The sequence below is a fragment of the Amphiprion ocellaris genome, chromosome 9 (genome assembly GCF_022539595.1).
Source record: "Amphiprion ocellaris isolate individual 3 ecotype Okinawa chromosome 9, ASM2253959v1, whole genome shotgun sequence".
In the NCBI taxonomy this organism is placed as follows: domain Eukaryota; kingdom Metazoa; phylum Chordata; class Actinopteri; family Pomacentridae; genus Amphiprion; species Amphiprion ocellaris.
Window position 1 is genome coordinate 23,668,141 of NC_072774.1, and position 25,916 is coordinate 23,694,056.

At 38.5% G+C, this 25,916-nt stretch overlaps 2 protein-coding genes across 4 annotated transcripts; both read left to right on the plus strand.

The window, feature by feature from the left end:
- The first annotated feature begins 2,086 nt into the window (after positions 1–2,086).
- Positions 2,087–11,499, plus strand: LOC111579831 (protein tyrosine phosphatase type IVA 3). 2 transcript variants are annotated; one of them, XM_023287308.3, is made up of 7 exons: positions 2,087–2,788; positions 5,101–5,512; positions 7,501–7,638; positions 7,722–7,814; positions 8,576–8,706; positions 8,894–8,968; positions 10,067–11,499. In XM_023287308.3, exons 3-7 carry the CDS (start codon positions 7,519–7,521, stop codon positions 10,182–10,184), a joined length of 537 nt encoding a protein of 178 aa, XP_023143076.2. In that variant the 5' UTR covers positions 2,087–2,788; positions 5,101–5,512; positions 7,501–7,518; the 3' UTR covers positions 10,185–11,499. The 2 variants fall into 2 exon arrangements, with proteins under 2 accessions (XP_023143076.2, XP_023143077.2); XM_023287309.3 differs by lacking the exon at positions 2,087–2,788 and adding an exon at positions 2,984–3,141.
- A 753-nt stretch (positions 11,500–12,252) lies between these two features.
- On the plus strand, positions 12,253–25,916 carry LOC111579832 (zinc finger protein ZFAT). 2 transcript variants are annotated; one of them, XM_023287311.3, is made up of 25 exons: positions 12,253–12,353; positions 12,459–12,489; positions 13,959–14,117; positions 14,535–14,705; positions 14,947–15,075; positions 15,267–15,380; positions 15,481–15,603; positions 15,713–15,783; positions 16,279–16,367; positions 16,541–16,606; positions 16,987–17,135; positions 17,317–17,408; positions 17,635–17,783; positions 19,076–19,892; positions 20,358–20,484; positions 20,583–20,815; positions 21,010–21,091; positions 21,666–21,785; positions 22,514–22,687; positions 23,427–23,515; positions 23,781–23,919; positions 24,125–24,231; positions 25,226–25,313; positions 25,421–25,518; positions 25,591–25,916. In XM_023287311.3, exons 2-25 carry the CDS (start codon positions 12,471–12,473, stop codon positions 25,783–25,785), a joined length of 3,600 nt encoding a protein of 1,199 aa, XP_023143079.2. In that variant the 5' UTR covers positions 12,253–12,353; positions 12,459–12,470; the 3' UTR covers positions 25,786–25,916. The 2 variants fall into 2 exon arrangements, with proteins under 2 accessions (XP_023143079.2, XP_023143081.2); XM_023287313.3 differs by having other exon boundaries at positions 15,716–15,783.

Consider the following 25,916-nt stretch of genomic DNA (forward strand, 5'->3'; position numbering starts at 1 on the left):
CATGATTAACACACAGCTGAGGCATGAATTGAAAGACTAAATTATCTCCAGTTCTACTTTCTATTTTACTAGAGTCTCTGACAGACAAACCTCAGCACACTTATTCCTAATTAACTGATTATCAACTGCTGTCTGAAAACTCGAGATCTTCTTGTTGTTTCCCTGCAGCTGATGTTAAAGGACTCAAAGTCTTTGAGGGTTGGCTCAGTACTGAAATGAAAGTGAATCGAGGCCACTGAGACTCCTTCAGGCTGAACTGAGGGTTGACCTGCTGCCGTCGGATCACATTTCCACAAACCTCTGCAGCAGCCATGTTCAGGTCCAGTCTGCAGCAGAGACTTTCTCTGGTGGAGAAACCTTAAAGAAAGAGCAGCACTTAGATGGTGCATCATGTCTCAGGTGTGCTTTATTAGGCACAGAAATAAGAGTCACAGTATAAAATACATTTCAGTAGAAACCAATGACAAACGACAGAACATACATTCAAAAACTCAACGCAATGGCAGTATTTTTCTATTTACAAACACTTGAACTTGTTTTGTGGCTCTTATCCAGGTTGTTTTCTCCTGACTAGATCCTTGCTTGTGTTGTATCCACTCTCATACGTACGTCATTTTGAATAAAAGAGTCTGCTAAATGAAAATGTAGAAATTGTAGAACAATTCTGTGCAATATTAATATTTCTCTATCAGTATTTTACTCGTGAAACAATCTGTGCAAAACCATTAATATGTGTACTATTGTTATTTCCATATACAGAAGAATTTAAACAGTCTGAACTAGTATTGATGTATACTTTTACTTTTTTACTGGTATTTCTTATAAGTTTGCTGCTGAAATTATGCAGATTTCCCCACTGTGGGATTAATAAAAGATTATTATATGGATCGGTCCTGTAATCGGCCCTTTCAGCCTTTCTGTTTCCATTGCATGTAGAATCCAACAGCTCTGACATTAAATGCATCAGAAGTTATTAGACTTAACTCCACTTCTAAAGAGCACGTAGGAAATAGAGTGATGCAGGTTTGTTATGGAGCCTGTTTGGTGAATTTTCCGTTGTTGATGAGAAAGTTTGAAGATTTTCAGGACGTGTCGTGGACTTTCTTTCCTCCAAAAACTACCTTGAAAGAGGGTATAAAGGATAGATTTTATGGTCAAAAAATGGTTGAGGATGTCCTGAAACAACCCACAAGTTTCTGCAGTGGAAAAAAAACAACAAAAAACAAATGCAAAACACAGAAAGTCCTCAGCCTTTCTTATTAAACCTAATTCAGATATACTCGACATTTCTCACATGAGACGTCTGGACTCAAGTTCTGTTTAGAAAAGGAATAAGACACTGTGTTTGGTGCAGGTTGGCTTAACACAAAATAACAAAGACTAATTTCTTTTTGCAACTTGTCTTTCAATATCTGAAGATTTTCTCTGAATTCCCTGATTGCATAAAAACCTCATTAACTCCAGAAACTTCAGAAGGATTTTATCACTAAAATAGACTCAGATTTTTTATGATTTAGATATAAAATAGAGAAAAAAATTTACTGAAAAATGCAACGTCATGTTTCTGTTTTCACACATGAACCCTTAAAATTTAAACAATATGAAATATACAAACTGTAGAATGTGACAACATTCACCTTTATTCCATGTTTAGATTTGCAATCAAAGCCCCAATTTAACAACAATAAGGCAAAGATGTTTTTATCTTTATGAGCCTGACTCATTGCCGTATTTATGCTCATTATCTGGACTAAGAAAGGTGACAATGAAAATCAAACATGGGATAACAGCGGCTCATGATGAGGAAACAACCATCCAGGTTTTACTGTTGTGACCTGGAAAAACTGGAAGTGGTGCTTCAGCTAATTTTAGCTGGTTTTTAGACGTTAACCTTCAGTGATTGATGGTGAGCTTAGGCTCCGGCTGCTTTTAAAAAGTCTGAGCTGTGACTGTCTTGTGACTCTCTGGACTCACGTATCCATGTCAGAACCTCGTAAACAGAACCACCCTGAACAACACAACAATGTGTCCTTCAAACTGTACCAGTGGGTAAATTAGAGGAACATTTTTTATAATGTTCTGATGTAAGGGATTGGACAAACATTTGCAGCTTCACAGTGTAGTTAGAATACCAATAACCTGAGAGTTTTGCAGCTTAAAGAGGAAGTTAATTCAGCTCAGTGACAGTGAATGGGTCGACTTGTCTGATCTGTCTGGAGCTCAAAGGATCTATTTTTAGATGATCGGGGGGAGACAGAGAGGAAAAACAAGAGAAGCTCCAGACGGTTGTGTTGCTGCAAATAATCAACGTTGTTTTTGAGGAGCGCAAACTGGAAACACTGCTTCGCATTTAATGAAACTGCAGCTGAACTGAACGACCACCAGCCAGCTGGAGGAGAAGAGCTGCTGTCCTCACTGAGAGCTCACCAAGGCAGAAAAGACTGGAGTGGATGAAGCAGTGAGGAGGGAGCAGCTCCTCTAAGAGCATTAACTGAGGAGAGTTCTGCTGCTGACAGGCCTGTCAGGGTCAGATGGCTGCTCAGCCTGATTAGAGCAGCTCACAGCAGATCTCAGCCGTGCACACTGCTGCAGCCACACAGAGCTGCAATCCTGCACATGCAGCACGTCGCAGCAGTTCAGGGAGGACGGTTCAGAGTTAGAGCAGTGCTACAGGTGGCTACACACACTCTTTGGTTTCCAGATTGATAGCAGAAAAGCACTGACGCAGGTTTATTTCACTGCAGAAGATCTGTTGTTTAGTTTGGAGATGGAGCTGAAGAACTAAGAGGTAAGAACTCAGTATTTTACTGTGTTGCTGTGATTGAACAGGATTCAGCTTGTGAGACCACCAACATGATGGTAAAGACATTGGAATTCCCGTGAACAGACTACCATAGATGATAAGATAAGATAAGATGATAATCAGAGAAGTTCTGTGGAACAGCCTGAGGGCAGGAGGACAGGACTGTTGTTTCCACAGGAATCTGATGTGTCATAGAAACGGCTACTGGTATCGAAGCAGCTATAAATACAGCTGCAGGTTTACTATAACAGGCAGTTGGCTGGCTGGACGTCAGCAATCGCTGGTTGAACTCTGCTGCTGACTTTGGTGGATTTTTACAGTTGAGCAGCCAAACTGAGGTAAGATCTGACAGACAAATACAAACCAAATGTAGGTTTTTATCACAGCTTCAGTTTGGCTGAACCTGCCGCAGTAAACAGGTGTTACCTAAGAGCAGGTGAATGCACTCTGGTAGGGTTTATCCTATTTGAGGCTACTACTAACATTGGTAACCTACAAGCTTATCACTCTCCATTCAGCCTCACGGAGCAGAGAAACTCTGGCAGCCGTCCGACGGCTCAAATAATACTGAGATCCATTTTTAACCTGTTTGGATTCTGACCCGGCCAGTGGGAACAGCACCTGCTTTACCAGCCAAACTGCTCTCTGGATTTACAGTTTTAATTGGAATTACTGCGTCTGTCTCACCTTGTATGTTGTTTTCACATCCAGTCAGAGAGGTTTGTGTTTCACAGCTTCAAAGTGAGACTCAGTCTGACTGCCTGATAAAAAATATAAATAATAATTTGCTTAAATCACTTGAGGTTTTCTAAATGTTTTCTCTTTGAATAACTCAGTGAGAGTGATTTGACCTCTGTCCTGATTAGTGGATAAATTCCTAATTATAGATCGTCAACAACCTGGAACAGTGTTCGTGTGTGTGTGGTCAGATTATAGCTCTGGGTTTTCACTGCTTGTTGTTGAGCGTCTGTGCACGTGACTGACTGGAGGGTTTCACTTTTTACCGCCTTTATTTACTCACTAGCCAAATTATGTCCACCTTCATTAATGTGAACAGTTAATTAAATCTCAGTTCCTGTTTTTAAACAAGACAAATACATAAGTACGGAGGCAAATTGTGTTTTTAATGAGCAGCTAAAATTCTTACAGCTGGTGTTTCCTTGCAGGATTCTGTTTCTCATCAGACAAACTGTTCTGTTTTGTTTGAACCCTAATCCATGAGCAGTTCATGATTCCACAACTTACATATAAACTGAACAGAGAAGATTTAATGCAAAGCAAACCAATTTCTTCTTCTGGTTTATCCCCGCTGGGCCAAAATATCACACAGACACAATCCACTCAGACCAGCTGAAGTACTAAAACCACCTTTAGATTTGGTCATTATTTTTCTTCAGACAGAAGTTTGATTTGTGCAAATGTGTTAAGTTTTCTGGTCGCCTGCTGCTCAGCCGTGTTGTCCTGAACATACAGCTGTTTGCATGTAGAGTTTGTGTTACAACAAAAGTTATCCTGGTTAATATTCCCAGATGAAGCAGAACTATAAGTTTCTTGCAAACAGAACATGTACATGACCTGTAGTTTGGTTTTATTTAATTAACACTGATTTCAAACAATAAAGCGTTTTAAACTTAGATTTCTTCAGCTATCTTTTCATCGAAACATGCTAAAAATACATTTTCATCGTGTGCTCCATTGATGCTCCATGTTCTTAAAAAAACAGGATTTTAAGCTCAGATTTGGTTTAGTTTCTGCTGTGAAGCTAAAGTCTGTTTAAACAGTTTCTGGTTTTGGTAATTGGTGTAATTTTGGTGATTTTCTTTAAGATAACATGTCTGGATTCAAAGTTGAAATTAAATAGTGCTTTCAGATTTCAGTGCCAGTCTGTTCTTAAAGTAAATCAATGGATCTTCATACCAACTAATAATCTACAGAGTTTTAATGTGGCCCCTCTTGCTCATAAATCTCTTTATTAAATAGGTTTGTCTGCTCTTCTGGATCTGATTTTAAACCTGGCATTAAATGTCTCGAGTTCTGGTTAGCTGACCAGGAACTCCTTTAATGTTACATCATGTATGTGGTGTGAATAAGAACATTAAATGTGTCTTCATGTGTCTGTTTGTGTTCATTGTGCCAATCAGTTAAGCTTTGTACCACTAAAAGCGATTGTCATTAGTGTATTTTGCAGTATAATGCAGTCTGAACACAGATCCTAAAACACAGCATTTCTGAAACCTTATGTGCAGCTTTTCTCGTTACTCTTGAAGCTGAACCCTTGTTGCTGTTTTGTGCTGCAGAACTGCTGGTTGATGGAGTTTGTGCGACGGACTGGTGACTACTGCCACGCCCAACACCTGTAGACTCACCTGGGATGATGCTGGACCTCACAGTCCTCCGGCCGTGAACCAGGAAGCAGCAGCGGCCTTCTGAACCTGCCGGCCGATGGGGTAACAGGTGGAGCCTCGACCTGGAAGATACCTGGAGAGAGAAGAAGGACAGAGCTGCTGAGGATCAGAGAGAATCACAAACTAGAACAGAGGAACACCGACACTGTCCTGAACTGTAGGAGACAGTCAGCTGATGGGATAAAAACCAACACAACAAGGCTGGAAAAGACCTTAAACGGTTATAAACTGAAGGGAAGCTCAGACTTACCTGCAGATCAGCTATAAGCTGAAGACAAACAGAGAGCTGCAGCTGGAGCTAAAGGTGAGACTGTCTGGACATCTAAATATAGTGAAGCAACAAGACTTTAACTCACCTTTACTGCATTTCTCACGTGGCTGGTTAAAGGATTCTCTCTTAAGGTCTGGTTTGCCTTTTCTAGAGTGTAAGATTTACGCACAGGATATTTTTATGTCCCAGATCTTGCAGAGATTTATTTCTTTCTCCATTTTCAGCTCTTTTTTTGTTTTAAGAAAGTAAATAATGCATTAAAAATCCCACCGGACAGGATATACTATATAGAAGTGATTTATAGATAAGATTTTTCTTCTCCTCGCTTACAGAAACAAGTTCAGTATCTACTGTATGACTACGCTAATATTTTTCATTGCAAAAGTTTAACAACTACACAAAATACGTCTCATTCATCACTAAAGGTGAGGTACAAGTTTCCATGTCACACCTGTGCAAATTTATCAGACGAGGCTTCCAAATTAGCTGTAATGACACAAGTCTTGCTCACAGGTTCACAACTTCAACTCAGATTTTAACAGTAAATTTTTCACTTTCGCCAGAAGAGTTATTCTGCACAGTGAAAGCCAAACATCCAAACAAAGTAAGAAAAGCCAAAATGTGTCTTTGGGTTATTAGAAAACTCATCCAGGAGCTGCAGACAACAACATGAAAGGAAAAAAACTCAGCATTATGTAAATACATAATCACATACAGTAGAATTAATGCCAGAGATGCTTCCGATGTCTCCTGGTGAAGCAAAACTTCTACACTGTGAAATGAATCAGCAGTAAAACAAGTTCCTGCACTCATACAGTTAGGTCCACTGTCCTGTCTGGTTTAGTTTGTCCACATTTACTTTGTGACTTTGATTCTTTGTTTTTCTAACATTTAATATCACTGTAATACATCTGATCAGTACTCTCAATACAATACTGCATTTTTATACCCTGAGGAAGATGAAGCAGGCCAGAATTAAGATCATAGGAATACACTCAGCTTCAATGACAATTCAAGAACAGGCAAACTTAATATTCAGTAACATTATTCTTACTTACAGACAGATATCTACTCTGTCTGATTAAATTGAACTCTAATGGAAATAAAGTGGAGCTAAAACCCATCACACTTCCCAATATTATATTATATAACAATTAAACCTCTAAACTAGCTCACCTGAATGACCTGAATGCGATGAAGGTATTCTGTTCATACCTGTGATGTTTCTGCTATGATGTGCCAAAATGTCTGCTGTGGAAAACACTGTAGATTTGATTTACATCTGAGTTGTTCACCTTCACTAATGTAAGAGATGTGCGCTGTGTAAAAGAGCTCTAACCAGGTAAAACACCTGTGGATGGACTGTGTGTCCCTGCAGTGCTACATTCAGTTTAAACACTGTCAGTGAGTTTTCAGGTGTTTCCACTGAATTTTGAATCTGCTAATGTTATTTGTTTTTTTATTGATGAGACTCTAATAGGAAGTTTGGCACCACTCTGGTGTCCGTACACAAATTTTGAGGCTGTATCCAGCAGCTAGTTAGCTTGGCATAAAGACTGGAAGCAGGTTGCAGACTCAAAATAATGTATTCAACAGAACTTGGAGATTTTAGTCATTATCACGTTGGTTCTGGTTCAAAAACAAAATGTGAAAGCGACTTCTTGTGGTTTTACAAATGTATTTCTTTACTGTCAGTTTCAGGCTTTACGCCAAACTCAGCTATGCTAACCCAAGCTAAGTTAATCTTACAGCTTGCTAGCTCTAACTTTATATCTTGCAGACAGATTAATTAATTTCCCAAAATTCTTAAATATTCCTTTAGGACTGTAACAGGTTTGATTAAATTGTGGTTCTGCTGCTTCAATAACACACTAAATAATGCATCAGATCTGTACATCTACATATTTATTTTTGGCATGTTGTCCCCTGTTATAACTCATGCTTGGAATCATTGTCAATGTTAACATGTGTCCAGAACATCCTCCAGACTCTGACTGTTTATCTGACATCTGACCCTGAAGGTCGGAGGTCCGTCTGGGATGTCACAGGTGACACTGGCCAACATGAACCGCCCGGCTCCAGTAGAACTTTGCCACAAGAACATGAGGTTCCTGATCACACACAACCCCACAGACAGCACGCTGAGCTCATTCATAGAGGTGAGTAGGAACTTTGACAAAATAATTCATTAAATAAATATTGAATTGGATGTAGTGTGTTAAAATCCCTGTCATCTCTCCAGGACTTGAAGCGTTATGGAGCCACGACCGTGGTCCGAGTCTGTGACGTCACTTATGACAAAACACCACTGGAGAAAGACGGAATCACCGTGGTGGTGAGAACACGATACACAAAAACACACATTTACTGTAAGCTCCTGTCAGATATGCACTGCTTTACAATAGTGTGACGGCAACTGAAGGTGTCGACTTATTATCTGAATCAGACTCTGGACACTTTTATGTAAAAGTTGGGTCGGCATCATTTACATATCAACACATTAAACTGCATACAATCACATGAAGAGATGAGCATGTACAAACAACATACTTTGAGCTGTGCAAAGCAATTTAGGGAAGGTTTTTTTTTTCATCTTCTCCTCACCAGTATTAGTCTAAAGACAGCTTTCTCACTGACTTTGCCCTGCAATTTCACTTCTATGTTGTTAAAAAATAAACATTTACTAAGATAAAGTCAGAATGACAGGTGAGACTGAAGACATGCACCAATAATTAAACATTAGCAGGAGCTGAAGTTTCCTTTGTTGCTTCTGGCTGTTTGTAGGAGTTTTTCCTCTGAATTTATTAATTGACAGCAGCAGGAATGTCTGCACATAGACAGATGCATTTCTCCTAATTAGAAATCATCCCTGACATGCAGACAGGACTGATCAGGATCTAACCTCAGATCAAATTGTGAACTCATTTTCTCTACAGAAGTGTGAGTCAGTTTATCAGCTGCAGTTAAATCAGTTCTTTTATCTTCAGCTTCATCACAGTGGCTAGAGTTTTTATTTTCCTGTTGAATGAAGCCATGAATAACATAAAAGTGACCTTTAATGACAGAGTGACAGTAACTGTTGGACCTCTTTTTCAGGATTGGCCCTTTGATGATGGCGCTCCACCTCCCAGTAAACTGGTTGATGATTGGCTGAGTCTGCTGAAGAAGAAGTTTAAAGAGGATCCAGGAAGCTGTGTAGCTGTTCACTGTGTGGCTGGACTGGGAAGGCAAGAAACACTCAAAAACACACTAATTCACCCTTTAATGTGAACAGAAGAAGGGAAATACACACAAAAAAGATTAACTGATCCTTATATGAAGATTACAGCTTATAAAATCTAAAGAAGTTTTTAAATACAGAAACCGATGAGCAGAATTGCGGATGTGACTCCATATGTTTCTGTTTACGTGCAGAGCTCCAGTGCTGGTCGCTTTGGCTCTGATAGAGAGTGGGATGAAGTATGAAGATGCGATTCAACTCATCAGACAGTGAGTACACTGATATGTTTAATATTCATCATGCACATCTAACACGTAAAGAACATTTATGCTTTATTGGAATCCTCAAAATGAAGATCACACACAGCTAGAACAGCTGAAACTAGATCTTTTTCTCACTTTAATATAAACCAAACATGAAACTATTTAGCAATAAAAAAAAAAAAAACTTGGTTTAAGAACAAACATAACACTTGTATTGCTGTTTTATCTTGTTTAACACTAAGGAACACAGTATTTTTGGCATCATTGGGCCAAAATTCCACACGAACCTCAAGCATATTGTAAATTCAAGAGGTCTGAGAAGAAACTAGAAGTCTGCACCTCCTCTTGGCTCCATTTTCAGATTTTTGTGACACGATATTTTAGCCAATTATGGGTCTTTTCGCTGAGCTCAGGTGAGATCACTTAAATAGCAACACAATCTGCAGTTTTTTCCAGATTACTGCAGCTTTAATCCAGGTATTGTCAATGTAACTCTGCTGTGTGGTAAAGCAATTTGCATAGAGAAGAACTTTAAAAAAGCCCAGCAGTGTGTAGTATGTTAGGGTCACTTCTTAAAGACGTAATGCACTACTAGCTTAAACAGCAGCATTAAACCTGATATTAGCCCACATATCAGCACAAATCCCCATTCTAACAAGCGGGACATACACATGATCCTTAATTATGTTTTTACCACAAAGTCACAAAAAAAAAAAACTAAAGGGAAATGTTCTTGAATATCATGGCAAAAACAAAGTCAAAAGTCAAATTTATTTAAAAAAAAAAAAAAAAAAAAACACACTAAAAATGAACAAGAGTTGAACAAAAGTCCCGTAAAATGGATGTAGCAGATCACAAAACACAATAAAACACTGTGACTAAACCACAAATGTGAATAAATAAAGGTAATAAATTAATAGGTAAAGAAAGTTACACTGCAATAAAAGTTGAAGTCAGGACAAGACCTTGAAATATCCAAGAGATTCCTCAGAGCTCCAGCTGTGGTGTGTTGATGTGAGAGTTCTGCTAAATAACGAGGCACATTTAAAACCTTATGAAGGATAAGTTGACTGATTTCCACCATTTAACGCTTATGTGTTCCAGGAAGCGTCGTGGAGCGATCAACAGCAAACAGCTGACTTACCTGGAGAAATATCGGTCGAAGCATCGTCTCCGGTTCAAAGACGGCCAAACACAAAAGAACAAGTGCTGCACTATGTGAACACACATCAAACACACACAAACACACACATTCAGACGAATCTCAGGAATTAAAACAAGCCTTATGCCACAAAGACTAAAACAGAGAAACTTCATCAGCCCTCCTAAATCCTGCACATTTTATTTTTACACAAGTTTCTTCTTTGTTTCCTTGTTTGTAATGATTTCTTTTCTTTTATTCATTATTTTAACGGGATGTTTAATTTTTTGGGGCTACAAAGATGGAAATAATGTGTTGTAGCCGACTGTTTTTGCTTTATTAGACGTAAAGAATGTTTGATTTATATTTTCAGCTCCTCAAACCTGATGTGACCTCAGTGTGTTTAAACAGGGTACAAAATACTCCATTATTTCCCTTAACATTATTTTATTTCATGAAAAAACCTCAGAGACTCTTTTTAAATTATTTCAGGAGGCCGAAATTTTTCATACTGAAACATGAGAATTAAATCATCGCAGCAGCTCAGTTTTTCTTCAGTATTTCAGGTTGAAGATGTATTTTCTGTTGTTTCTGTTGGTTTCTGGTCTCTGTGTAACTGCAGATAAAAAGGCTCATCATTACTATTAAAACCAGCTTCACAGAGCATCGTGGTGAAGCCTTCGTTTGGTTTCATCTCAGTCAGTGATTGAATATAAGATGTTTACATACAGTATGTGTGTGTGCTTTATATTGTACTCTTTACTGACACCTACGCAAGTTAATGCGTTTATTATCTGACTTCTAGACAGGCTGTCATTGTATGTATTATAAAAAAGGAAATGATAAATACACCTTACACTCAATATATTGTGGATGAGGGATGTAAACTATATGTAAATAAGAAAATTCACTTATTGTAGATAGAGATATTATTTTCCAGTGTCAGGGAGGATCAGATGATAACAAAGACTGTATTTTAATCTGAAGCCAACTTTGGGCTGAAAGATGAAGAAATTGAGGTTTTGGCCTCATATTGCTGTTCATCATCATATTATTTAGTCGAGGTTACAGTTTTAACACATTTTGAGGTCTAGTTTACTTCATTTGTGTGTGTTTTTTCTGTATTAATCATGTTTCTGCTTTTTTTAGCCTCATTTATCTACTAAAAACATATTCATCTGTATTAAACAGGCAGTATTAAGGAGAGGAGCAAACACCTTCACCTGAAAGCATTTTTATCAAGTGGATGGCAGTTTATGAGTTGTTGATATGGTGTGTGTGTGTGTGTGTGTGTGTGTGTGCATGTGTTTGTTTGAGTGTGCGCTTAATGTAAAAACACGCTGTAAATGTCTATGTCTGTACATTTTTGCATTGTTTAATAAAGGTTTTGTCTTTGCCCTGCCTCAGTCTTTCCACTATCACATTAATATATCCACTTAAATAAAAGCTCTGGAATTGTCAGGTTTTAGCTTTAATATCCAAGTTAACAGAGCAAATTTTTGTTATATGTAATTTTGTAGGTTTTTATCATTAATATCTAAACTTGTCAGATAAATTGGGAACAGCATATTTTCTGTTAATTATACAGTTTAAGTAGTGCCTTAATCAAACCTGGTTATTTGATCAAACCTTTGACAATATGATAGTTTAGGACTATCATGTGCAATATAATATATAAATATTTCAATATTATGTGCAACACTACTTCTACTCCTTCCACTACTGCTTTAATATCATTGCCAGTATAACCTCTGACTTTTCTAGTCTAATCTTATTCTATCTTGCTTAGGGGCTTTAAAAAAAAACAAATTTTAGTGACGTATTGTATATATATATATATATATATATGTGTGTGTGTGTGTTCTTGCTTTTACATTCGGCATTTATTCACAGGTTTTAGTATTTTTTATTGAGCAAGGACTGACATTGTGAATAGACTTACTGACTTTAAAGTCCAGTTTTAATACAAAGTACTGTGTCTGTAATTTACAGAAGTAGCATTTTAAGTTCAAGTTAACAGCGTCAGAATTGAAAAAAAAAAGACTAAACTGTGACACTTTCATTACAAGTGCTTTACAAAATTTCCCTTGTGGATGAATAAAGTCTGTCTAACTGCTGCTGAGCCTGCAGTTCTCTGCTCCACCGCAGTTCCGTCCTCCCGCCGCAGGGGGCGCTGTCTGCTGCAGCATCACCACGGCCCTCTGCTTCCGCTGCCTGGACGGACGAGTGTCGCAGATTCGACAGAAAATTGTACGAACGTAAAGTAAAATTAGGCTTTAAATCTCTATTCACTGGTTATATTTAACTATTATTTGTTTCACGGCCTTTGATAAATTCTCATTATTTGGTTTTCAGTCGGCGGAGAAGATGGAGGGACAGAAAGCAGGTCAGAGTTTTTATTAGCTTCAACTCGAATATGTCTGTCAGGTTTTCATGTTAGCTCAGGACAAACCAAAATAAACAAACTGCTGAGTTCGAGAGATGATTTAATTTTGTTTCTCCGTGTGGTGGAAACTATTTTCCGACTTGATCTGTGCAGTAAAACTACGAACAGTCTGTTACGGAGGCTTTAACGTGTTTGTTACTGAAGGCGTGAAGTTGTAGCTGACTATCAAGTTTCACTGTTAAATCACTAATAATTTAAGTTTTCAGACAGCATTAAACTGCTCGGACTGAGACAGAAAATAGTGATTCATTAAAAATGTGGTGTCAATTGTTTAATGTTTAATTTACGCCAGCCCGTCTATTAATTGTTTTCGACAAGATCATGATTAAATGTTATTATAATACAGATATTATTATTAAGGAAATTGATGCATAGCTTTGTTTTAGACTAAATAATCACTGAAAATTTGCTTTGTCTTGGGAATTTATTTCATGACTAAAATTAGTCTTGTAAAATGCTTTGATGGAAGTGGATTGTGGAAGCATAGAAAACACACACAGACACACACATTCATGTTTACATGAGGAGAAACAGATGAAAGTAACTAAAAAGATCATAACAGCATAAAAAAGATGATCATTAAAACAACGAGAAAACACAAAGAGGATCACAAACTACAGTCATGTATCAAATGTTCATTGAGGCGATTAAAGGATGTATTGAGAGATTTAAAGATTCTAAAGATGTTCCACAGTTTGAATTTTGCAACAGCAAAGGTCTGATCAGCCTTGTTTACAGGAATAACCAGCCAAGCCTCATTTACTGATGTAGAAATGTTCTCCAGGTTAAAGGGTTTGTAGTGTGATTTGGAGTAAGGCCATTGAATCCTTTTAAAATGACTGACAGAATTTTAAAATAAGTGCAGAATTTTTCAGGTAGCTAGTGTGATTCACAACATACCAGAGTAATATGATCATATTCCTTAGTGCTGGTTTATGTCAAGGCAGCAGCGTCTGAACCAGATCTGACAGGAATGATCAAATTTTGGAGATTTATTTCAATTTTAGAGACATCACAGGGCAGCAATCAGCATAAAAATAGTGCAAGATTTTTAGCAGATTGCTTAAAGTTTCTGACTTGTTGAATTTGAAGAATCATTATATTTTCAGATTTACAGACCATCTTTAAACATATATCTAGAAAAATACATCTTCCACCATTTATCTTCAAACAGTATATAAGCAGGAAATGTGACAAATTCTTTCCCTCCCATGAATGTTTTTTTCTTCTATTATATGTGCAATTATAGATAGAAGTTAGACTTTCTTTTTATAAAGGACACATAAAATCTGCAGTTTCCATATTTTTGTTGATAGAAAGAAACACACTGGAGTCACATACAAGCTACAACAGGAGAAATCTAATATATGAGACAATGATCTGTCACCTTTTCCCTCCTGTCTTTCCAGCTGGTTCTGTGTTCATGTGTCGGCTGTGCAACCTCTTCTCTCCCAGTCGCTCCCAGCTGCAGGACCATTGTTCCCAGCTTCACCCCCAGCAGGAGCCTTCAGATGACATCATCATCATGCTGCATCCGCTCGCAGCTGAGCCTGTGGAGAGTCTGGCAGGTCAGAGCCATGAAATTACCAGGATTACTGTCACTAAATCTATAAATGTTCTCTAAATCTATAGGTTCTGTCATAACCAGTAAAACTACATTCACCCATTCAGGAGTTAATTACACTAAAACTAAAATATTTGATGATAACGTGGAATTGTTCCTTCTGCGTATGAAACCTTTATCCCATTGGCTTTATCTGCTGGCATTGAGTGTGTCGTAACCATATTGCTTCCTTTCAGTTCTTTCCATTCCAGTACACCAGGTTTTCTTTGTAATGTAAAGTTTCTTCTCTTTTCTGACTCATGTTAAATATTTAATTGTGTCAAGAATTGTCTTCCTGTTCTTTCTTGACTTAAACTGATTTATAGACCCATTTTGACTCCTAGTATCTTAGTATATCAGGCTGTTGCTTCTCGGCACACAGAAGGTCCAGTGAAGCGAAAGCGAGGGCGACCAAAAGGCTCTACGAAGAAGATGCGCACAGATTTGACAGAAGGCAAAGTAACCTCCTCCAATGGTCCAGAGGATAAATCTGAAAAAGAACAAAAGCGGAACAAGGATAAAGGAGAGCGACAAAATAGCTCAGTAGAAAATGGTACTGTCCCCTTTTACATGTGACCCATAATTCTTTCTTTTTATCCTTTTTGTCAGATAGTAAATTGCACTGGTAATATTTTGGGCAGCTGGCTTTTGCTTTTGCCTTTTGGTTGATACCTTTAACGAAAATGCTGTGCAGACATTTGTTTCTAGAGTGTTATTTGTAAGAAAGTAAATTGTTTCTTTTGCATCTGTGATTCCTGCATTCTGACTTTGCTTCTGTGTTTTTTTCTGCTCAGCTAAAAGCCATAAAGACATGTCAGGGCTGGAGTGTAGGAGCTGCCGTCGCTCTTTCAGCAACAGGAGACAAATCCTCAAACACATCTGTCTGAGAGAAGAAGACGAAGACGAGGATGAAGAGGAGATGGGTGAGAACAGAACTGTAAAATAAGGATCAGTAACAGAAATGTCAGATGCTTTCAAAGAACGGGAAACTGAGGTGAACTGAAGGAGCTTGTTGGAAATTATACTTATCATAAAAGACGATTAAACATAGTTTCTATATATTTATAACTTTTGGCTGTTTAGTTGTCTGATCAATCGAAATTATCATTTTCAGGGACTATCTCTGGTGGAGCAGAAGGTGAAGGTTCTGAGAATTTGGATCCTGGAGGAGCCGATCCAAACCAAACCAAACTAAACGCAGCGAGATCAGGACTGACGAGAGAGAAGGGTGAGATCAGGACATGGTTTCTTAAAATTAATTCCCACCTGAGAAGGTGACTGATGGTTCCTCTGAATTTAAATCTCTTTTTTCTTCTTTGTTTTTTCAGATGTTGGGAACTTTAGATCGCAGAGAAACAGTCGGAACCGCGTCTCTAAAGAAGGAGACCAACCAACAGGAAACAGAAAATCGGTTATCAGTGTCGTTCTGACAGAAGATGAAACTCTTCCGGGTCAGTCTGAAAGAGATTTCTGTTTGTTTTTACCTTTCGTTTTTTTTTTTTTTGGTTGTTTGTTTTTTATGCTAAAAACTGATATTTATAAATGCCACCTTTAATTCAGCAGGTGTTTTCAAAATGGTCCCAGTAGAAGACAGTTCTACAGAAATACAGTCTGCAGCAGCACAGCCTCAGGTAAACACAGGAACAATAAAAGCTCCACCGCATTTTAAAACAGATTTCCTCAGTGTAACATTGAGCTGTGGACGGTTTAATGTCCAGGAGTGGGGATGTTTCTGACATTTCTGCCTCCAGCACATCAGTGATGTATAATTTCATTTATGGTGCTCAACTGTGAAAATTGTATTTATAATAATTAAGCAGAAGCATCTCGTTTACTATAAATAGTTACTCAGGAATCTGAATAGACCTTTCTGGTCACAGTTTACATTTAGACTTCTTTCTACTGAAGATGGTGGGTGTTTTGTGTGTTGATGCCACTGAACTGTAAAATAATAACCTGATCCTGCTGAGCCAGAATTGCTCTTTTTTTTTGGTAAAATTGCTGTTTTATGCATTTAAACGGTGGTGATTATTGTTATTTTTTGTTTTTATTATTTTAAAGTCAACTGAATGTGTGAATCCTTGTTTATTTTTGAGTTTATTTATTGAATGTTTCTTTGCACTCAGTGTTCCGCAGCTTTCCAGTCTGAGTCACAGGATCTTACAAGTGAAACTGCTGTATGTGATGAAGACCCTAAAACAGAACAGGAAACAAGGTGGGGTCATGGAAAATGTCCAGTTTAATAGTTTTTTAATCATCATAATAACTAATAGTCAGAAAGTTTAATATCTTACAATTGAGCCTAATATCTTACTGCTGATAATTTCATTTGTAGCTTCAGCATTGTGACCTGTTTGCTGATTTGATCTCTTTGTTTTCTACTTTTAGCTCAACAACAACTACCGAAACCAGCAAAGGATTCCAGGAATATTCTATCAAGCAAGATGCTGACAAGTACTATATGAATCATTTTAAAATTATTGTAATATAAATTCAGTTTTTGGAGCTCTGGAGATGAAATGCACCTTCTAATCTAGCAGAAAAGAGATGTTTGGTTTTGTGTGGTTCTGAGAAGTTGTTTTTGTCATAGAGCCAGTTGAAAAGTTCCTTTATTTGCAACTTTTGCAGCACAATCCATCACTACAATAGTAGCAACAGACTGGTAATCAGTGTCCCAGTTCACAGCAGACTTGACTAACAATTGACCACTATTTATCCATATTTTCACTAACAATTTCCTACTGTGTATTCACATTTTTAGCTAGCAATTTACAACTGTTTATCAATATTTTTAACTAACAATTCTCAACAGTTTATCCACATTTGTCTCCCAGTTTACAGCAGAGTCAGCTGAAGATCTTTGCCTGTGAATTCTGCAATAAGATCTTTAAATTCAGACACTCACTGATTGCTCACCTCAGGACTCACACTCAGGAAAAACCTTTTCAGTGTCCACACTGTAACTACGCTTCAGCCATCAAAGGTAAATACAGATTTACTGGCACTCAGGAGGAATGGTTTTATACTTTATGCAGAGATTTCAGCATATTAAACCTAAGACGGAGTGAGATTGTTTTAAATTGTACCTTTTTCAGACAGTGCAAGTTGAAGTATTAACAGGAAACACAGTGTGCTTCTGTGTACTGACTAGATTTTCTCTTCAGCCAACCTGAATGTTCACCTGAGGAAGCACACAGGAGAGAAGTTCAGCTGTGATCAGTGTCCTTTCACCTGCCTCAGCCCCGGTCACCTCAAGGTGATGTTACTACCGTTGTACATTTTTTAGTATGACTGATGCAGCTTTAGATAAGTTAGTTTTCACACACAGGCTTCAAAATACAATGTAAAGCCATTGTATCAGTGTTAGGTTGTTGGTTGTTGATATCTTTTCATTCTGTTTTCTACATTAGACCAATGGGATATACGTTATCTAGAAGCTTTTCTCTGGATGCAGCTTCATTTCTGTGCCTCTCGTCATGCAGGTCCACATAGAGCGAGTCCATATGAAGGTGAAGCAGCACTGCAGCTTCTGTGAGAAGAAGTACTCTGATGTGAAGAACTTGCTGAATCACATGGAGAAACGACACAACCTTAAAGACGCGGAGGTTCAGCAGAGCTACCAGCAGCTCAGGTCAGATCAGAGGTTTCCATAGTGTGAGGGGATGTGGGAAGGTTGAAGGGATTAGAGGGAAAGATGCTGCATGAGGTGAGATGGATGGATTCAAGCACCAGGATGTCAGTGTGGTTTGGATCACTGATTCGGCCTGCAATTTGCATCAAAAGTTTCAATAAACAGCCAAAATTAACCTGAAAATCATAGAAAAAGACACTCCTGAACTTCCCTGAGAATGTTTATGTTTCCTTCAGTGCTCTATTTAATGATATTTATCTGAACTTCTATTGGTGTATTTAAAATATAAAATCAATGGTCCAAGGTGACCAAATTTAAACAAATAGAAGCTTCATTTACATGGAGGGATGAAGGGTTTAGGGGCTTACAGATGCCTGGGTTATGTTTAAGTAGAAAGCCACAGTTTTAAACTTTGAAAATCTCCAAAACCTGGACATTAAATTGGATTTTGTAACATGTAATCATATAAAAGTGAATTTTGTTAAAGATCTTTCAGTTGATCTGTCAATGTTTAGTCCAGTTTTGTCAGCACTAGTTTATATTTTATTATCCCTCTATTACTTTCAGCTTTTAACAGTTTCACCTGTTAATCCAAACTGTTTCCTGAATACTCCATTGGCTTGTTTCAAATTTTATCTATTTTACCTTCTTATTTTATTTTGTTTGGCTAATTATTTCATTTGTTTGTCCATAATGTTATCTTATAGTTTCCAACAGTTATAATTCCCAACTATTTATTCATATTTTCAACTATCATTTTCCTACCATTTCTTCAAACTTTATTCTAACAGTTTAATTTGAATACTGTTAGCAAACAGCTTTCATTTAACAGTTTTCAGGTGATTATCCTTATTTTAGCTGAGAATTTATAACTGTTTATCCATAGTTTTAGTGAACAGTTTCCAACAGTTTTTTCATTCTTTTGGCTAACAATTTCCAGGTATTTGTCCATATTTTTATGATACATTCAACATTTTATCCGTCCAACTGTCAGCATCACTCTTTGGTAGCTCTTTTAACCAATTTTTGACTTTTTTATCTTGACTTCATATTACAATTATTTATGCATTCCTTTTGGCATCTGTGTCTTCTGCTTATTCATAACTTTTACTAGCTTTTATGCTCAAACCTGTTCAGCTCTACTCAGTTCTTTAACTGAGTTATTCTAATTTTATTCAGGTGAGTTGATCTACACTTTCCATGTGTCCTCTGGCTGCTGCTCCTTGTATCTGTGGTTGGGAATCATTCCTCCAACATATTTTCCTTCTAATCTAATTAATTTGTGTGTCCAGGTTAAAGACCCGTCAGGGCCTCCGGCAGCTCCTTTACCACTGTTCTACCTGTAACCGGCGCTTTAAGAACCACCTGGTGCGAGACCGCCACCTGCTGGTCCATGGGCCTCAGCGTCCCTTCGCCTGCCTGCTGTGTGACCACGTCACCACCAAGATGGCCACCCTCGCCACTCACGTCAGGAAGCACCTGTTTCTGTACGTGTGCTGCGTATGTGACAAGAAGTTTGTCAGCTCACAGAGGCTGAAGACTCACCTGAAGGAGTCTCACCCAGAACTGGACCAGAACCAGGCCTTCACCGACTCCATCAACAGCAGCTTCTACGTGGTCCAGCCTGGAGGAGGCGTGTGGGGGAGCGAGGAGGACACGGAGAGAGGAGGGAAACCAGACCAGAGGACAGAGCAGGAGGGTGAGGATGAACATGTGAGAGAGGAGGGAGGAAGGAGTGAAGGAGGGCAGCTGAGTGAAGAGAGGGAGGAAGATCAACCTCAGAAAGAAAGTGCAGAAGAAGTTCAGGTGATAGAAGCAACAACAGGTTCCTCAGACAGACCAGATGAAGCAACAGACATGGAGACGTCTCATGAAACAACAGAAACGTGCAACTCTGAAAGGCCTGAAGAGAAAACACTAGACTCTGCAGCTCCAGAGAGGATCCACACCTTGACGTTAGAGGACAGAACTTCAGAAGATGCTCATCCAGCTGCTGAGAACACAAACACATCTTCATCAGCAGCTTCATCATCAGGACATGTCAACTCCTCTGAATCTACTCATTTGTCTTCAGGCCCCCTGGTGGATGAAAGTGGACTCTCAGAGAAGGTAAATTAGACTCAAACTGCAAAATCTCTCTTTAAAAGCTCATAATATTGGCACCAGTGGACCAATTTTTTAAAAAAATCTCTACTGTATTATTCATAAAGTTGGATTTTTCAGGAAAACACACTGATAGTACTGAGGGAAAACTACGTGCAAGTTTATTTTGGATATAATAAAAGGTGAAAAGTGTTTGCCATTATTTTCAGATGGGTTGGTCTGATTTACATCTTATGCTTTATCCATTTTATATAGTTAGAAATATGTATCTTCACAGGTTTGAAGATAAAAGTAATCCAAAATAAACATTTCCTAGCTTCTCTGTTTCTTATTATATTATAACCAGTATTTTAATCAGATTTTTTTCATCTGTGTGTCTGAGCTCTTTTGTATTGGATCATTTTTCATCTTCTCCCAGATAGTTTTTGTCCATTTCAATCTCTGCTCTGACTAGTTGTGTTCTGCTGTCAGGTGTCGGAGGATTTGAATCAGAGTGCCTTCCAGCAGGTGCTTTCATCTCTTCAGAAAACTCAGCTCAACATGGAGACTTTCCAGCGGCTCAGGAAGATTTACGGAGAACTGGAATGTCAATACTGTGGTGAGATGATGAAGCCTCCTTAGTTCTGCTTTGATCTATCTTTTATTCTTACTTATCTTCATGTCTGCTGCTTCTGACCACATGTCCCTGCTGCTCAGGTAAACTGTTCTGGTATAAAGTCCACTATAACGTCCATGTTCGCACACACACCAAGGAGCACTCGCATTACTGTTCAAAGTGCAGCTACTCCTCGATCACCAAAAGCTCTCTGAAGCGACACCAGATCCAGAAGCACAGCGACCTGCAGCTGCCTTGTCCCAACCCCGGCTGTAAATACACAACTCCTGATAAGTACAAGCTTCAGGCTCATCTGAGGACGCATCAGGAGAAGGTAACAGGCCTGAGAAATTGACAATAATACAGGATTTCTGTTAATAAAACTGTGATACACTGAGATTTTCAGGTGCTAATTGAATCACGTGAAAGAATGCTGCTCTTTTGTTCACGATTTCTTGGAGGATGTGAAAATTGATGCTTGTTTTTCTTGGAATTGTCCTGATGTTTTCATGTTGTTGGTGTTTGCAGGGGAGGAGTGCAGCCTGTCCTGTTTGCCAGCACAGTTATCCAGAGAATCGACTTAAAAACCACATTAAAAAATCCCACCCTGGTAAAGATCACACACAAATATATCTGCAGATAAACACAAAACACAATCTCAAACCTGTCCTTTAAAATATGCTTGAGAATTAATATTTTCTCCTTTTCTAGTCTGTACCAAATCCAGAAAAAGGTTCAAACTTGGAGCCACAAAACTCACAGCTTGGTTTTAAAATGTGTATATATTTGGTCTCTTGTTGCAGCATTTTATACACATTATTACACAAGATAGGATGAGATTAATGTTATTGGTCCCTTAGTTTATATTACAGGTATGTCTGGAAGAAGCAGGACAAGAATTACAAAATTACAATAAGGCTAAAAATAAAGATATAATGAGAGATAATAAAAACAATGCACAAGGTGTGACAGATTTACAGATAGATATGACATGGATAGAACATTATTAGTTGACTTTCTGTGATGATAAAGTGTCCTGTAGATGCTGCTGTTGCATATTTTTAAATAATCAAAGCACCACAGATTTTACTCCCACTGAGAATAAATGAACAGTTAGCCGAGTGTCCAGGTGTCGGGCTGTTTTCTAATTTTGCCCGCTGTGTGTTTGTTTCTTTTCCTGACAGATGCGCTGCCGGCTCAAGGTAAAGGACTGATGGTGCAGCGAGCAGAGAAGTGTCCTTACTGCGACTCCTACTTCCTGAAGAACAGCAGCGACTTCCAGCAGCACATCTGGGCCCACCAAGGTGTGATAGTGCAGCCTTCAGCACCAACACAAACCCACAGCATCACCACTGTTTCATCACTCTGTGGGCTGAGCGTCCATCTGTCTGTCTCCCTGCTGGCTGCCCTCCAGAAGGACGGACCAGACTGGAAGCACAGATGTTGTGGAAGAAAGCTGTTCTTTTGGTCAAGCTGCTGGTGAAACTATGAAAACATGTTTGTTAGACTGTAAATATGTGCTTGAAATGGTGCAATACGAACACCTCGGCTTCATCAGTCCCACAGTTTGTCTTGGAAATTAATTGCAGTTCCCTCTCGTCTTCCCCCTCGGGAGCTTTTTACCTCGAAGCTTCATCTGTCCTGAGGCTGAGACAGGTTTAAAAATACTCCTGCGACCTTCAGGAACTTTATCTGCTTACCTGGTTTCTTGCTGCTTTCTGTCCAAGTTTTTGGCTGCTGTCCAGCTCAGTGGTTGCAGCAACAAAATAATCACCTATAGAAGCTGTTTCACTATAGTAGACTATCAACCATTTCACTGTTAAGATGCTGTAGCTGTTAGTGGTTTGATCAGTGTGTTTTATTATTAGAATGTCAGTCCTCGTACTTTGCCAGCTCTGCCTCACACAGTTTCATTCACTCTTTAATAACTTACTTTGAAGGATTTTGTTGCTGCCCAGAGCTCATTCTGTCATCATTGCTCAGTTGTTGGTGATTTGTGAAGAGTTTTTTTTTTGTGTGTGTTTGTGTGCAGGTTTGAAGCCTTACCTCTGCAATGTTTGTGACTACGCTGGTCGCAGTCGCAGTAACCTGAAGACTCACATGAACCGACACAACACAGAGAGACGCCACCTCTGTGATCTGTGCGGGAAAAAGTTCAAATCTAAAGTCACCTTAAAGAGCCACAGACTGAGTCACACAGACGAAGGTTTGTTCATTTAAATATTACGTATTTATCTGTAACATTATGCGAGAGAATTAATTTGAATTGTATTCATTTAACCAGTTTCCTGTTGGCAGTGATTGTAAAAAAAAAAACTATTAGGATACAAAATGCAGGAAATAAAGAGCACATCGATGAATTGTTTTCCTACACCTAAACACCTAAAAATGTATTTGTCTTTTTAAGTTCAGAACTGCACCAATTTTATTCAGAGAAAATGGTAAGTTCCTCCTTGATAGCAAACAACAGCTGTTCAGAAACAACATTGGAAACTATGAATTAAGAGGAAATTCAAATTTTAGAAAGCCATTTGATCGTATCACCATGAAGAGACAAAATGTGCCAGTTTGTGTGAATTTCTGGAACAGTCTGGATCCCAAAATTAGTTTAACTCTGAAACTATTTCAGAAAATATACACTAAAAGACTGCTTGAATAATACATCAATGTGAAGCAGTGAATGTGTTCTTGAGGTTTCTAAAGAGGTAAATAAGTAGAAGGTTTGATGCAAACAGGAAACGGTGAGATATGAGATGTAGGCGGTTGAAGTTAATAAGTTAAACTTCATCCTACTGGTTTTCAGACATTAATTTAAGGCCCTGATTCCTTATTTTATTGCTGTTTTTTTATTTTGTGTGTTCTATTTTCTTTTTTAGCCTTTATGATACTGTGACAGGTCTGAAATAAATCTAATAAATGAAATAAATGATTGTGTGTTTGTCCAGGGAAGCGGTTCCAGTGTTCAGAGTGCGACTTCACCTCCGTCTCTAAACCATCTTTACTTCGACACATGGAACAACACGCTGAGTTTAAGGTCTGAATAAATAAGAATCAGCTCCCAGCAACAACACGTGGAAATTCAGTTTATTATATGTCACCTAGTCAGCAGAATATCAGTTTAATGACAAAACTTTAGCAGAAAGAAATCTATTTTTGTATTAAAAATCACCTCTTTGCAGATATTTACAGATAATTCTAGTCTGATTCCCAGCTGCAGATGACTGTAACCCCCATTTTGTATTGTGTTCACTGTAACTTCATGTAATTTGTGTTCTCTTGGTGTGTGTTTGTCTGTGCAGCCGTTTCGTTGCGCTCTCTGCCACTATTCCTGCAACATTGCTGGAGCTCTGAAGCGTCATTATAACGGCAAACATCCTGATCAGAAATATGAGAACGCCGGACCTGGTCTACCAAACCCTGACACTCTGAAACAGCAAGGTTCTACATCTGGTCTCATTCGTTTACAGACACCTTCCAGACTTAAACATTTTACAAATATAGTTAATATCACAGAAAAAGAAAATCTTTTCATATTACTTCAGCTCCATAGTAGCTGTATGTTTAAAAATTTATTCTGTGGGGTCTGTACGCAGCAAAATACGTGCTGAACATATTTTAACAGAGTGTTTACGTCTGTGTTCAGGTGGTATGAAGTGTCCTGAATGTGAGTTTGTTTATGGCACAAAGTGGGAGCTGAACCGTCACCTGAAGAGCAAACACAGCCTGAAGGTGGTTGAAGGCACCTGGGAGGTAAATACAGCCTCTTTTCTGAAAGTCATGATTGTAAAATTATTAGGTCAGATCCAGTGAGAGTTACATCCTAAATTAAAGTCAGCTCAGGTCTGAACTGCATCAGTGCATTAATGAACAGACACACAAACTGATGGATGTACTCTGAGTTGTATGATACAACTTTGATAAGGTAGTTTCCAGATTCTAGCACCAATATTTGTCCAACAACAGGCAGCACAAAATTACAAACCACCTTTCTCATATTCTTTTTCCTACATTTTCACATCTATTACAAACTGGCATTTCTCCAAAAAGAAAACTTCACTGCGATGAACACAGAACAGGTCAGATTCATGAATGTAATCTAAGTTTTGAAATAAAAACAGAAGCTGAAGTTTGTTGCTTTCAGCTGTTTAGGAATTTTTCCTCTGAGTTCATTGAGTACCTGCAGCATGAGACAGCAGCAGCATCCATATGAGAAATGGCAGTAACTTCATAAAATAAAAGTGAATCTAAAATAAATCTAAATTATCGGGGCTAACAGCAGGTCACATTGCAAACAATTCCTCACCCCAGACAGATTAGAGGTCACACACAGACTCACAGTTCACGTAGTTAAATCATTTGCTACTTTTGAATTATTCTTCTGTTTATTAATGTATTATTAGGCAAGCAAGCATGTATAATAAATATCACATGTAGTGTTGGTGGGTCAGTCTGAATTAAGGTTATTTAAGCTCCAGAGATTTGGATACCTGTGTGTTTTAACTGTTTCTCCATACTTTTAGCTAACAATTCCTGACTACCACACACATCCTCTGGCATTTCTGTAGAGTTTGCTTCTGTCTGTAATCCTTTCATTAAAATAAAGGTTTGGAATTTTGAAGCTACAAATTGCTGCCAAACTATCAGAAGCAAACGAGCTTGCTTGACCATGTTACCATTTGATAGAAGTTTTGTTTGTCTAAGCCAATATTTTCACACTGTCTCTGCTGTATGTTTGAATCTGCAGGTGGAGGAGGAAGTAGAAGCTCAGTATGTGTCTGTGGAGGAAGAAGAACATCTGACTGAAGCACCTTTAGCAGCCCTGCAGGACAACGGTAACATCAGATACCTGACTCCCATAAACCTGCAGAGATTATACTAACAGCTGCTCCTGTTTCTATTTATAATCGCTTTAATTAAGCTTTCTGTCGTTTGTGTTCAGTTAACATCCAGCAGATCACTGAATTCACATCAGAGACTCAGGATGCTGTTGCCTCCATGGTTGCCATGGCACCAGGCACGGTGACCGTCGTACAGCAGGTAAACAACGTCACATCTCCTCACTATGAAATGTGGCTCCTGCCAGATGTTGACGCTGAGCTGCGGATGTAGTTGCAGGTTGCTGATGAGCAGGAAGTCGGCAGCAACCAGCTGATGGTTCTGAACGCAGAAGGAGATTTAAACGGAGATCAGGTGATGGTGGTGGAAGACGCTCACGGCCTGGAGGCCCTGACAGTCCTCACTCAGGGAGAAAACGCTCATCATTATATCGTCTACGTCCAGGAACACACTGTAGAGATCAACTAGTGATGTTAACATCAATAACCAATCCATCATCAGATTTATTTCATGGTAATTATGAGAAGAATTAATGCAACTTTGTGGTAGGATTATGTGGCATATTTTGCACTTTTCAGATGTGTATATATATATATATA